The sequence below is a fragment of the Nothobranchius furzeri genome, chromosome 4, assembly GCF_043380555.1.
Source record: "Nothobranchius furzeri strain GRZ-AD chromosome 4, NfurGRZ-RIMD1, whole genome shotgun sequence".
NCBI classification, from domain to species: domain Eukaryota; kingdom Metazoa; phylum Chordata; class Actinopteri; order Cyprinodontiformes; family Nothobranchiidae; genus Nothobranchius; species Nothobranchius furzeri.
Genome location: NC_091744.1, coordinates 14,399,885 through 14,413,783, shown reverse-complemented (window position 1 = coordinate 14,413,783; position 13,899 = coordinate 14,399,885). Strand labels below are relative to the sequence as shown.

Here is a 13,899-nt window from a genome sequence, read left to right as displayed (position 1 = left end):
ATAGTTTGCTGATTGTGTTGAGTATATAAAATACATATGCAACCATGTTTAAGCTCCTCAAAGAACAGCTTAGTTGTGGTATGATCGCTATAAATTCTGTAGTAAAAGCAGGGCCAGATTTAGCCAGCCCTACAAAGGGGCGCAGGTAGAATATCAGGGAGGGCAGGTCTGGGAAATAATTTTTCAGGTGCCACATACCCACAAATCCCTAAAATGCATAGAAAACTATGCTATCATCATTACGGTTCTTCTATCCATATGTCTATCTTTTCCTTTGATCCATTCCTTACACTACCCTCTGCATTTACCCGGGCTTGGGACACTGGCTAGTTCCCTATTTGGGCTGCATTAATCTTTTTTTCTTTCTTTCTTTCTTTCTTTCTTTCTTTCTTTCTTTCTTTCTTTCTTTCTATCTATCTATCTATCTATCTATCTATCTATCTATCTATCTGTCTATCTGTCTATCTGTCTGTCTGTCTGTCTGTCTGTCTGTCTGTCTATCTATCTATCTATCTATCATCTATCTATCTATCTATCTATCTATCTATCTATCTATCTATCTATCATCTATCTATCATCATCTACCTTTTATTTTTTAATGTTTTTATCTTTTTATGTCTTTAATCTATTTTATCTATATTATCTGTATATCCTTCCATTTTTTATTTTATTTTTTATTTTTCTTATATATTATTTATTTATTTATTTAGAATTATTGTTGTTTTCATCTCTTTATGGCTTTTATCAGTCATTACAGCATCAGCCGTCTGCTTTTCTGTGCTAAAGTCCTAACAAATCCATCCAGGCCTTTTGTTATGGCCTTCTCGTGAGCCAGAATGACTGAATTTATTTTTCTCTCGTGTAGCGTAGTACGGCGGAACGGGGTAAGAACACGAGACAAAGTGGAGAAAGAGCTCTCGCATGATGCTGCTGATATTCCAATCACAAGGGAGGTCACATACATGCGATGGAGCTGAGGATTCTTATACCCATGTAGATATTTGCAAACGGTGGAGAGGTCTACAAGCTCTTCACTGTTATCATCATCAGTCTTTTTGAATTCTTTCCCCAACATTATTTTTGCAACAAGAATCTCATTGGAAAGTTTGTCACTGTCACTTTCCTGTCATTTTCTGCAGAGGACTTACGTCAGGATCCAGAAGAGAGGGAGACTGAGGTTGAAGACAGTTAACTGCTTTCATGAGATCAAGATTGCTTTTGGAGAATCTTGTCTCCATCTCTACAATGACTATGTCCAAACTGTTGAAAAGAGCTCTCTTCAGAGCCTGGCTAGGAGTTGTGGAGTCTTCTGCGTGGTCCACAGTGGACATTACAACACTACCTGTTAGCAGTGAGCTTGTTTTTCTTTGTCTTTTAGCAGCTGGTGCAGGTGTGCTGGTTAATGTCCCACTTTCCTCCTCATCTGCCTCAAAGCCTGCAGAGATGCACTGACTACTTCTGAAGCACAGCACAGGCCAACAGAGTGAGACTGCAGCATAGAATTTGCAGACTTCAAGGAACCCAGAACTTTTAGGAGGAATTTTCCTATTTGAAAGAAATTGTGCCTCCTGGTCATCGTCAACAGTCCTGATGCCTCTGTGCAGATATCAACAGCAGCAGCTCTGTCCTCTGTAACCTCGGACAGGACACTCATAATAGCATCCTGATTCTCCACAAGGCACTTGGTCCCATCATGGTGGCTTGTCCACCTGATCTCCAACAGTCTTTTCAGAGAGGCAACGTCATAGTTCTGTGAAACATAATAACGGTGGAAAAGTGAGTGTAGATATCCTGATAGATCAAAATAGGTTTTTGCACATGGCTCTTCCTGCATTGCATGGACCACTGCCAAGTGCAGCTGGTGGTTGTAGCAGTGGATGTAGGGAACATCCTACCCTACCTTCTTCTGCAGTAAGACCTAAACCCCACCCCTGACCCACTCATGACAGAAGCTCCATCAGAGCACTGACTGATCATTTCAGCTGCACTATAGCCTGAGTCAGAGAGATGCTCAAGAATTTGGGTGGTAATAAAATCAGCATTTAACTGACTGAGATCAAGCAGACCGATCTGGTGTTCTTCTGGAATGCCATTGTAAATGGCAGCAAATGATGTTCGTGGTAAACAATGCAGTTCTGTCACTTTACGTTTTGTGCCTTTATTTTGAAGAGCACCCCCTCTTCTTCTACTACTTCCTGTTCTTCTACTACTTGCTGTTGTATACGTTAAACGTTCTGCTCCCGGCTCATCATAACGACATGCTTGTGTTGCTCCAGAGTTGGTAAAACATGCAAATATGTTATTTATTTGTCATATTCTACATGGAAACTTGTGAAAGGGTATTTTACAGTGGTTCGCTTCATATTTGTGCCGTTTGTATGTCATGTTTAAGGGACATCGCAGTGAAGTGTGGAAGATAGGCTGGGCTGAGCTCAAACTTAGCGCCCTTGGAAGCAGATAGGGGGAGACTGATGGTGTATTCAGTGTGAAACGAGTTGTTTATTTGATTTCACGAGTTGTTCATTTGATTTCAAATGGAAGGAAACTGTCATTTTATTTAAATAAGAACTACAACTTATAACGGCTAAAAACGGCTACTTTCATGTAAAATTCATTATTTGTTTACTAAAATTGTTTGTGTTAAGTTTAAAATGTAAACATGATTTCTATGCATTATTTGTGGAAATATTATAGTACTGTGATATTTGTATTTTCTGTTCATATAGTTTTCACGGTGTCATAATGCGAGGTGAAAGAAGGAGAGGATTAAAGTTGCACCAGTCGAAGCTCTCTGCATCTTGCGTGGTTATTCCAAGTGGGCCGCTACAGTGAAAACTCCGTGGCTGCAACAGCTCTGCCATCCCTGCAGAGAAGCTGATGCCATCTCATCTGAGATCCAGCTACCAACCTGTTCCCAGTCACCTAACTTCGCTCGCACTCACATCCATCACAGGCAAGATCAAAACTGGAGCAAAGGAACTATTTACGCTCAACCAGGCTTGCAGCGTAATTTAAGTGCCTTAAACACTAACATAATATGTTGAGGTCAAAATAATTTGTGAGCTGGTTGCCAACATATAACTCTGAAATTGGTGAATATTTCAAGATCGATGGCACGTGGAATAATAATTCATGACATGTCTGTTTATGAAAGGGTTTAAAAGGTGAAGCTCTTTAACTATTAATATAGAGTGCTCATTTATGACATTTTGTGGTTACTGTTTTATGCTAAAAATCCTTTTGAATGTCCATAATCTGTAAATGCTTGATAAATATTACTCTGTGGTAAAGGATAACTACAGCTTATAGGTGTGAATTCGAGCATAGGACAATCAAAAGCCACGCTATCCTCAAAGCAGTTGCATAAACAAACAATAAGATGTCACTCCCAACAGAGGAAACAGACAATCCCACAGACACGCCACTCAAGTCTAGCTCACGTGAGAGAAAGCTAACAGAGAAAGGCCAAGAGATGCATGACCAAGACGTCAAAAAACGTGAAAAAACATTTTAAAAAGCCTATAACGCTTGGAAGCTAGTAGCAAGGGAGACTAGGGCAAAATTAAAAACCCTTTGCTCATTAGAAGACCTTAATAAATTACACGAAGATATTCAGGCAAAGTATGGTGCTGTAAAAGTACAGTATGATTCTATTCTACGTAACAGCGACACAACGCCAGAGATTGTCAAAAAAATGGATGCCTGTGGTATGCTGACAAAGGAAATTTGTGATCTCATAAGCAACCGTCTAGAGACTATTGATGAAGATTATAATGATCACCTTGAAAAAGAAAGAGTAAGAGAAATATTAAACAAAAATGAATATGGGTCTGTCTTTGGTCTAACTAAAATTGAAACTGTAAGTTCATTTGAGTCATTAGAGAAATCAAGCAAACACTCAGCCAGTACCCACAGCGGTAGAGTAGATGCAGAAGCAGAGCTTGCTGCTAAGTTGGAGCAATCAAAGGCCATGGAAGAAATTCAAGCACAACAAGCACATCTTCACAAGTTAGAAAGTGAATGGAAACTTAGAGGCAAAAATGTTGTCAGAAATGAAACAAAGAGAGGTGAAAATGCAACAACAGTTGGAACAAGAGAGAGCAAAACTGCAACTGTTACAAGCAGAAAAAGAGGTCGCTATAGCAGCAGCTCGTGTGAGAGCATATGACAGTTTTGAAGATTTTGAGAGCCACAATGAAGAAATTGAGAACAAAACTAGCTCTGCTTATCACAGAATACAAATTGAACCTCCATTGAATCCAGATGCTGCTTCATTCCAACCTCACCAGGTAGCTCCTGAAAAGACAGTGACCCAGGAGTATGTCAGTTTAGCTCAAGCAATCGCCAGCTCATTAAGTATGAATCGCTTGCCAGTCCCTGAACCCACCACCTTTAGTGGTGACCCTTTAAGATTTACTGATTGGAAAATGTCCTTCATGACTCTAATTGACAGAAAACCACTCTCAGCGAGTGAGAAGATGTTTTATCTCAAAAATTATCTTGCTGGAGAGGCGTGCAAAGCTGTAGAAGGTTTCTTTTATCGAGATTCAGAGAATGCATACAACGGAGCATGGAATGTTTTACAAGACAGATATGGGAACCCATTCATCATACAGAAAGCTTTCCGTGACAAGCTCATGAAATGGCCAAAGATCAGCACAAACGACCCGCTAGCACTACGAGAGTTCGCCGACTTTCTCCAAAGCTGCACTGAAGCAACTCCATATGTCAAAGGACTAGCTATCCTTAACGATTGTGAGGAAAACCACAAGTTGCTCAAAAAACTGCCAGAATGGATCGTCCGAAAGTGGATTCGAATTGTTGTGGGTGAACTTGACACATCTGGAAACTATCCAGATCTTGCATGCTTCACAGAGTTCTTGAGCAAAGAAGCACGGATAGCTTGTAATCCTATTACTTCTCCACTGTTGATAAATTTCAAACCTGTAGATGATAGAATCCCAAAGAGAGTCAAAGCCTTCAACACAAACATACAACCAAAGAGTTTCGCTCAGGAGAAACAAGAGACAAACAGCCGTAAACCAAAATCACCTTGTTCTGTCCATAAAAGTGAAGCTCATGGCATCACAAAGTGTCCCACTTTCACAGCAAAGAGTGTTGAAGATAAATAGGCATTCATACATGAAAATCGACTCTGCTTTGGATGCTTGAGAAAGGGTCATATGACCAAGGATTGTAAGAGACGACACACGTGCAACATATGCAGCCGTCGTCACCCAACTTGCTTACACGAAGACAGGAAGCAAAACCCCGTGGAAGCAACAATAAACTGCTCTACTTCCACAGAAGAACGTGCAAGTCAGGAAACACACAATGTTGTGTCCCATACATTAACACAACATGCTTCTGCTACCTCAAGTATCGTCCCAGTTTTTGTGTCTTCAGTACAAGAACCACACAGAGAAATACTTACATATGCAATACTGGACACGCAGAGTGACTCAACATTTGTGTTAGAAGATGTACTTGACAAACTGAATGTGAACGTCCAGCCAGTACAGCTGAAACTTAGTACTATGACAGCTATTGACACAATCATATCGAGCAAGACTGTTCGTGGTCTACAAGTTCGAGGATTCCATTCAAAGAGCTGCATTCAACTACAGCAAGCCTACAGCCGTGATTTCATCCCGGTAGACAAGTCTTACGTTCCAACAAAGGAAACAGCATTACTGTGGCCTCATCTCCAAAACTTGGCAGATAAGTTACCACCCCTCCAAGACTGTGATGTAGGGCTCCTAATAGGATACGACTGTCCAGCAGCACTGGCTCCTCTTGAAGTTATCTTAGGGGACAAAGCCCAACCGTTCGCACAGAGATCAGAACTAGGATGGAGTATAATAGGCTCATCAAACCCCCACCTAGACAGACAAGGAGGTCAAAGCTTTGTGCATCGGCTAACAGTAAAAGAACTGCCAGTTCCATCAGCGACAGATGTTCTAAAGGCCCTGGAATCAGACTTCATTGAGAGAACTCATGAGGATAAATATGTGTCCCAGGATGATTTTCATTTCACACAGTTCCTCAGTAACCACATCACACAGAAGGAAGATGGAGATTATGAAATGCCTCTCCCTTTTAAAGGCAACAGTCTGCCCAACCTACCAAACAACAAGAGGCTAGCCACAGTTCGCTTACAGTGTCTTAAGAAGAAATTAAAGGCCAACAAACAATACTATGATCAGTACAAAGCATTCATGGAAGAAACGATTAACAAGGGTGATGCAGAGCCTGCCCCCACAACATCTGAGAGAGAGACAGAGTGGTATCTTCCACATCATGGCATCTACCACCCCAGAAAACCGGATAAATTGAGAGTCGTTTTTGACTGTTTGGCCAAATTCCAGGGTGTTTCGCTGAACGACACTCTACTAACTGGGCCTGATCTAATCAATCCTCTGGTAGGAGTACTTTGCAGATTCAGAAAGGAAGCTGTAGCCATCATCTGTGATATTGAGAGAAAGTTTTATCAATTCTCTGTCACTCCTGAATACAGGAATTATCTGAAGTTCCTCTGGTGGAAAGGTGGAGATTTGGAGAAGGAACCACAGGAGTACAGGATGGCGGTTCATCTTTTCGGAGCTGCTTCGTCCCCTGGATGTACCAATTTTGGCATAAAGCATCTAGCACGACAACACAAAGCTAGCTATCCTCTAGCATCAACATTCATGGAGAAAAACTTTTATGTTGACGATGGGTTAGTCAGCATCCCATCAATTGATGAAGCCAAGAAACTGATCTCTGAGTCACAAGAGTTGTGCAAAAAGGGAGGCTTGCGCCTTCACAAATTCAACTCGAATGAAGAAGCAGCGCTCTCTTGCTTGGACCCTTCTGAAAGAGCAGCAAAGATTGAGCCTCTAGGGTTTGATCCAACCCCATCAGAACGTGCGCTTGGCATTCAATGGTCGATAAAAGATGACACTTTCAGCTTTAACATCAGCTTCAAAGATCAGCCTTCAACTCGTCGTGGTTGTCTATCTGTCATCGCCTCTCTCTACAATCCACTTGGATTCATCGCTCCTTTCAGCCTAAGTGGAAAACATATCCTTCAAGAGCTTTGTCACAGAGGCATCGGATGGGATGCCCCACTCCCAGAAGATGTGAAGCCACGGTGGGAGGAATGGATGAACGGTCTTCTCAAGTTAAAGAAGGTCTCAGTTCCGAGATGTTACCACCCACATGACTTTCATGGCATTGTCAGAGTAGAACAGACAGTAACAACTGTTTGTGTGCACACGACTTCATTGTGTATGTTGTACAGTTCAGCTACATACTTCTGATAGTTCAACTTAAGGTTTTCATTTATTAGAGTCAAGAAATCCTATACAATTCACTTGCTCTTTGTGTACTCGTTCGTTCATTGTAGTAGGATTTGGTGGGAGTGTAAATGGCAGCAAATGATGTTCGTGGTAAACAATGCAGTTCTGTCACTTTACGTTTTGTGCCTTTATTTTGAAGAGCACCCCCTCTTCTTCTACTACTTCCTGTTCTTCTACTACTTGCTGTTGTATACGTTAAACGTTCTGCTCCCGGCTCATCATAACGACATGCTCGTGTTGCTCCAGAGTTGGTAAAACATGCAAATATGTTATTTATTTGTCATATTCTACATGGAAACTTGTGAAAGGGTATTTTACAGTGGTTCGCTTCATATTTGTGCCGTTTGTATGTCATGTTTAAGGGACATCGCAGTGAAGTGTGGAAGATAGGCTGGGCTGAGCTCAAACTTAGCGCCCTTGGAAGCAGAAGGAGGTAGGGGGAGACTGATGGTGTATTCAGTGTGAAACGAGTTGTTTATTTGATTTCACGAGTTGTTCATTTGATTTCAAATGGAAGGAAACTGTCATTTTATTTAAATAAGAACTACAACTTATAACGGCTAAAAACGGCTACTTTCATGTAAAATTCATTATTTGTTTACTAAAATTGTTTGTGTTAAGTTTAAAATGTAAACATGATTTCTATGCATTATTTGTGGAAATATTATAGTACTGTGATATTTGTATTTTCTGTTCATATATTTTTCACGGTGTCATAATGCGAGGTGAAAGAAGGAGAGGATTAAAGTTGCACCAGTCGAAGCTCTCTGCATCTTGCGTGGTTATTCCAAGTGGGCCGCTACAGCCATTACAGACAAATCTAACCATGACTGACACATCTGTTCCCAGTTCCATCACTTTTAATGCAAAACCAGCATAATCTGCTTTGTCACAATTATCTTTGATCTTTTTTAATACCATTTTTGCCAGTGTTGCAATAATTTCGTTCTGTATGTTGTGAGATGTGTATTTTGCATTTTCTGGGACGTTTGTTTATTTCATAAAATTTGGAGTCTTTGGCCAGTGTGTAGTCGACCATTTTTAACAACAGTCCTGCAGAGAAATCATCACTACTTTCCACACTTCCATGAAGTGGCAGTTCATTTACTGCTGGGAACTGAACTACTTCTCCAATAGTTTTTACGTAGTATCTGTTTTTTTCGATTTGTGTGGGACTTAAATTACCTATGGTTTACCCTGTGGCCACTCTTTGGGACATTTCAGACCAGGCTTTTTCATTTTTTATGTGGCATTGACTTGATGCATGCTTTGTGAATCCCTTGTCCTTTTCCAGTGCTGTTTTCCAGTTAATAAATCCTTGTTTTGTGAAAGCCAAATCCCTATCACTGTTCCCCCCAAATTTCCAATCCAATCCAATTTTATTTATAAAGCGCATTCACAAGGCATTACAACCAAACAAGGCGCTGTACACTAAAAATGTTAATTAAACCGGCGTTATACAAACATGTCGAACACAGATAGAAGATAAAAAGGAAATACAACAAAATTCCCAAAACTAACAGCTAAAAATCAATAAAACACAGGGAGAATAAAAAATTAGAAAAACATTTTAAAAAAGAACCTCAATAGTACGGAAGTCGATAATTGTGGAGTCCATTTTTAAACAGTGCAGATGTCAGTGAGGTTCATAATTATGTGGTATAAGCTAGGTTGAAGTAGTGAGTTTTCAAGCGTGATTTAAAAATGCTAGCTGTTGGTGCTTGCCTCACTAGCAGCGGTAATGTGTTCCACAGCTTGGGTGCACAGACAGAGAAAGCCCTTTCTCCACGGCTTTTTAAACGTGCATTCGGAACAGTTAGGAGAAGCTTATCTTCAGACCTGAGAGCACGCGGCGGGTTGTAGTAATGGACAAGTTCACACAGATATGGAAGAGCTTGATGGTTCAAGGATTTGTAAGTCAGAAGCATGATTTTGAAATTTATCCTGAACTGCACGGGCAACCAGTGGAGAGATTTCAGAATTGGTGAAATGTGTTGTCTTCTGTCAGCTCCAGTCAGCAACCTAGCTGCAGAATTCTGGACCAGCTGAAGTCTGGAAAGAGCTGCTTTACTGATGCCATATAAGCAGGAGTTAGAGTAATCCAGCCTTGAAGTGATGAAAGTGTGGACCACGGATTTCAGAAGACAGACACTCAGGATGTGCTTTAATTTCGAGATGCGTCTTAGTTGGTAAAAACATTTAACTGTGTTATTGACCTGGGCATCCATCTTCAGAGCCTGGTCCATTTTTACTCCAAGGTTGGAGATTACAGAGGATACATTAGGTGAGAGATAGTTGAGGTCAGGTTGATGAGTCGCCGTGGTACTGTAAGGACTGAAAATGATTAAGTCAGTTTTGGAGTCATTAAGATGGAGGAAGTTATCAGCTAGCCATTGATTGACCTCAAGGATACAAGCAGACAGAACTTTCGTTGATAGAGTTGGCTTAAATGAAAAATAGATTTGACAGTCGTCAGCATAAAGATGGTATGAGACAGCGTGCTTTCTGAAAATGGCTCCTAAGGGCAGTATATATATAAAATTGTGACATGGGAATCAAAAGCACGCATCCAGCTTTACTGAATATTCCAGCCATGGTCTCCCACGATACCAGGCAGGGCAAAATGAGCGCATGTCCTTCCCAAAATGGCGCTTGGGGAAATCAAGAGCGGTGGGTTGGGACGGTGCGCTACTGTTCAGGCCGGTGTCACCCACAGCGACGGCTGGGTTGGTATCGACGGGGACAGCAGGAGGGGCTGCGGTGCTTGTGCAACTGGTTGTGGCGAGTTGAAAAGCAGCACCCGACGAGCCAACTTCTGCCACTAGTGCCTTAGCACTGTAGCTAGGTTTAGAAACCAGAAACCTGCGCATGCCAACTCGGCTCACTTCAAGAACAAATTAAAGAAGAGAACGAGGCAAACTAAAACCTTGAGAAAGAGTACCAAATAATTCCAGTGATCAACAGGAGAAGAAAACTTCAACCAGTGGCTGAGCTCAGATAACAACGGTGCGTCTTTGTGTTCTGCTGCTGACTGTCTGCTGGGAGCGTGTGAAGCAACTGAGACACAGAGAACGAAGTGCAGTGGCTGGCCACACCCTCCCTATGCATCTACCAATCAGCAGCTACTTTGAATGAGGGATAGAAAGAGGGAGAGAGAGAGAGAGAGAGGAGAGCACTCTGACCCTTTTTCATCAGATCTTTTCAAATTTGGGATTTCTACATGTTATCGCATTGGGGGGGGGCAGTCACTATTTTTAGGGGGGCATTGCCCCTCCTTGCCCATGCCTACATCCGGGCCTGATTAAAAGGTTAATGTGTCTAAAGCTTTACTCCCATTTAATATATGGTTACAACATGGCTCCTAAATACACTTGAGATGACAGTTTCCAAATCAGAAAGGACAAGCTCTAAACCCAGCAAACTCCGAGCATGCTAATGTGCCGGTGCTTTCTGTGAATACCTGGAGACTGGGCGAGAGTCTTCTGCTCCTCCCTCTGCGTAGCTCGGCCCCCAGCGTGGCCCCAGATGTGTACGATCGGCTGTAGCGAGATGACTCCGCCTTTTCCACAACATCTGTTACTTCTAAGTCATTACCCTGTGAGACAGGCCAGAAGGTGAAGGAAACAGGAACAACACAGAAGGTATCCTAAAGAAAACGCCTGATTAGTAAAAACAGAAGACTTCTTCACCGTGGTTGTCATTGTGGCATGAAGACATGAATATGAGCTGATTCTGAAATCTCACTGAAAGTGAGAAAACTTCTGAATGTATAAATTATTAATGTATGTGTGTGTGTGTGTGTGTGTGTGTGTGTGTGTGCGCGCGCGCACGTGTGACTGAGCATATGCATGTGTGTGTGAGGGAGAGAGAGGGCCTCTACAGGCTGAGCTCTAAGAGGCTGAGCTGCACTGCAGCACCGTAGCAACAAAACACTGGGGGAATGGTAGCAGTTGCTAGGCAACAGTGCCGTGTTGCTTCCATGCTGCGTTTGATGTTGTCCGGACCCAGATGCGGATAGACACTCACAGCCACACGCACGTACAGTACACGCACACACCAAGATTCTCACGGACACCTGCTTAGCATAATCAATGACAGAGAGCCTGAATAATGCACTATGTCATGTTCTTCAGCCAAGACGTCACCTTTAACAGAAAACGGCTCGTTTATATTGGGGAGAGGTTTACACTGTGGTACATGTGGTTGGTGATGGGTGAATGTAGGCCTCCAGGATACTTACTGTCCACTGGGACTTCTGAGTGAGCACACAGACCCCGGTGGCAGGAACAAAGGGAGCTTGGATGTGTGAAAGTCAAGCAGCTTGTATGTCACACACACACACACACACACACACACACACACACACACAGGCTGCTCCGCCAGTCTGAATCTTCTCTCTGTGTTTGTTAGTTGTTGTTTTATTTTTGTTTATCTATTATCTCCCTCTCACCTCTTCTCCAGTCACCGACAGCACGCTGCGGCTCTTCTTCATTCTGATTGGCTCGTTCTGGGCCCCAGGGCGGAGCGTTCCGGAACCCAGGCAGCAGAGCAGGTGGAGAGCCAGGACCGGAGAGGTCAAAGGTCACTGCAAGCTCAAACTGGGGTCAGACCAGGTCAAAACCGGCCCCCATTGGCGCTGACTCAGCCAGCCAACAGCGCCCTTGACCCGTCAGACGGACGAACTCAGATGTCCCACCTACGTAAAACACTGACGGAGCATTTATGTGACCCTCAGAGACTCCACAGTCAGATGATAGTGATGTGTTGTTGCAAGATGTTTATATTGCCAAAAGTTAAAAGGTGGATGGGAAAAACAAATCAGAAAACAATCCCCATCTCTCCTTTGGTCAGACAAGCCTCTGGGATCTCCCTTTTAAAGTTCATGATGATGCTACACAAAAGGAAGTATTTCCCCAAATTCCATGAAATAGGAATCCATCTTGCATGTCTTTTTACATGATGGTTTCCAAATGGTAATCCCCCCAAAAAATAAATTTCCAACAGTGCAGGATCCAAAAAACATGTAGTATCTGGCCTCTTCTTCACTTCAGGTCGCTTTTCCACCATGAGAAGGGTCACTTGTATCCAACCTCTGCCTGGAAGCTCTTTCAGGACATTGCTGCTTCATTTGGGAAGTCTAAATGCCACAACTCCTGATTTGATATGCAGGCATGCTTGAGCGTGTCTCCCTTTAGAAAAACAGGAAATGAGGGTTAATAAGACAAGAAATTCAATAATATGAAACCATTTTCTTTTCTTGCTTTTACAACTTGCTGTCCTGCTTTCAGGTAGTGAATACATTTTACATAACACAAAGCAAGATGACTCTTCCTCACATATGCAGGGCTCAACATGTAGATGGGCAATTTGAAAAGCAAATGTTGACTTTTTTCCACACTAGAAATCTCATGCATGGGGAAAAACATTTATGAATGCTTATGCAGCTACATATTCAGTTAGCAGGATGGTACACCCAACAAGATCCTTTGGTCCTGCAGGAGCAGCACCTACACTGTGTTGAATTCTGAGCAGATCTTGTAACACCAAAGCTCTGTGATGTTATATAATTACTCTGAGCAATCCGAGTTGACCTAATTCCATTGGATGGGGCAGATTCAGCATATCAGAGTGTTTCTGATTGAAGTGCTACAAAGACAGATAGCAGAGGAAATGACTTTTTCCAGGGTCAAAGAGAACACACCCTCACAATGAATGAAAGGACTCTCACAGCAGAGGGTTAAGAGCAGGTCTGCGAGGAGAAATCAACAAATGCACAGTGACACAGTGACATATATACGGACAGACAACAAGCAAATCGTGCACATATGCACACCATGGCTGCCACCAGCACCACCTCGACCTCAGATGGAGCAGCAGCAGCAGCGCATCAACATGCATCTGAGCAGCCAACCTGCTGTTCTGTTACAAAACACCCAAATGGAAAAAAATCATACACAAACAATCCAAACAAGGACTGCCCTGCTGCTATCATGCCCGTCTGCATGCACTGCAAGAGCAAGAGGCGTGTGTATGTCAGACAGCCACACGTGCACACACATTTTCACACACACATACAGACACACACACACACTCTGCAGGATGCAAGAATAAAAACATACTCACCTTGATCGCCTGAAGATCAATGGCAAGATGGGCTGGGCTCCGTCTTGTTTCCACTTGTCTCCTCCTGTCTTCTCTGCTCCTGCTCTGCCCGTCTGTCTGGAGACATTGCAGTGTATCACCACAGTGAGAGGAGAGAGAAAAAAACACACACACTCTCCGTTCTCATGAATATCCGTGGCTTCACCAGCTTCCCTCCCTCCTGATCTTTCCTCCCCCCCCCACCCCCGCCTCAGTGGTCTCCCCCAGCCATCGCCACCCCTCCTCCCACCATCCCTCACAGTGTTGTCCATTAATCCCATACAACAGTCTCCACTCCTCCTCTCTCCATCCCTGCTGGTTCTTTCTCGTTTCTGTTTTTTTGTTGTAAACAGAACCTGTTTTTTTCATGTTATTACCAACCACTCTCATCCTCTGCAGCCAGGCATCACTTCTCTCC

The 13,899-nt window shown here is 42.8% G+C and overlaps 1 protein-coding gene across 1 annotated transcript in view; it reads right to left on the bottom strand.

Annotated features, from left to right (window-relative positions):
* Window positions 1-13,685, bottom strand: part of LOC107389102 (3',5'-cyclic-AMP phosphodiesterase 4C) — a 33,506-nt gene extending 19,821 nt beyond the window's left edge. The window contains exons 1-3 of the mRNA XM_015965019.3: window positions 13,464-13,685; window positions 11,791-12,529; window positions 10,801-10,935 (exon numbers count right to left, since the gene is read on the bottom strand). Of these exons, the coding sequence (XP_015820505.1) occupies window positions 10,801-10,935; window positions 11,791-11,832 (177 nt within the window). The 5' untranslated portion in view covers window positions 11,833-12,529; window positions 13,464-13,685. The remainder of the gene's footprint in view (window positions 1-10,800; window positions 10,936-11,790; window positions 12,530-13,463) is intronic.
* Between the last annotated feature and the right edge of the window lie 214 nt (window positions 13,686-13,899).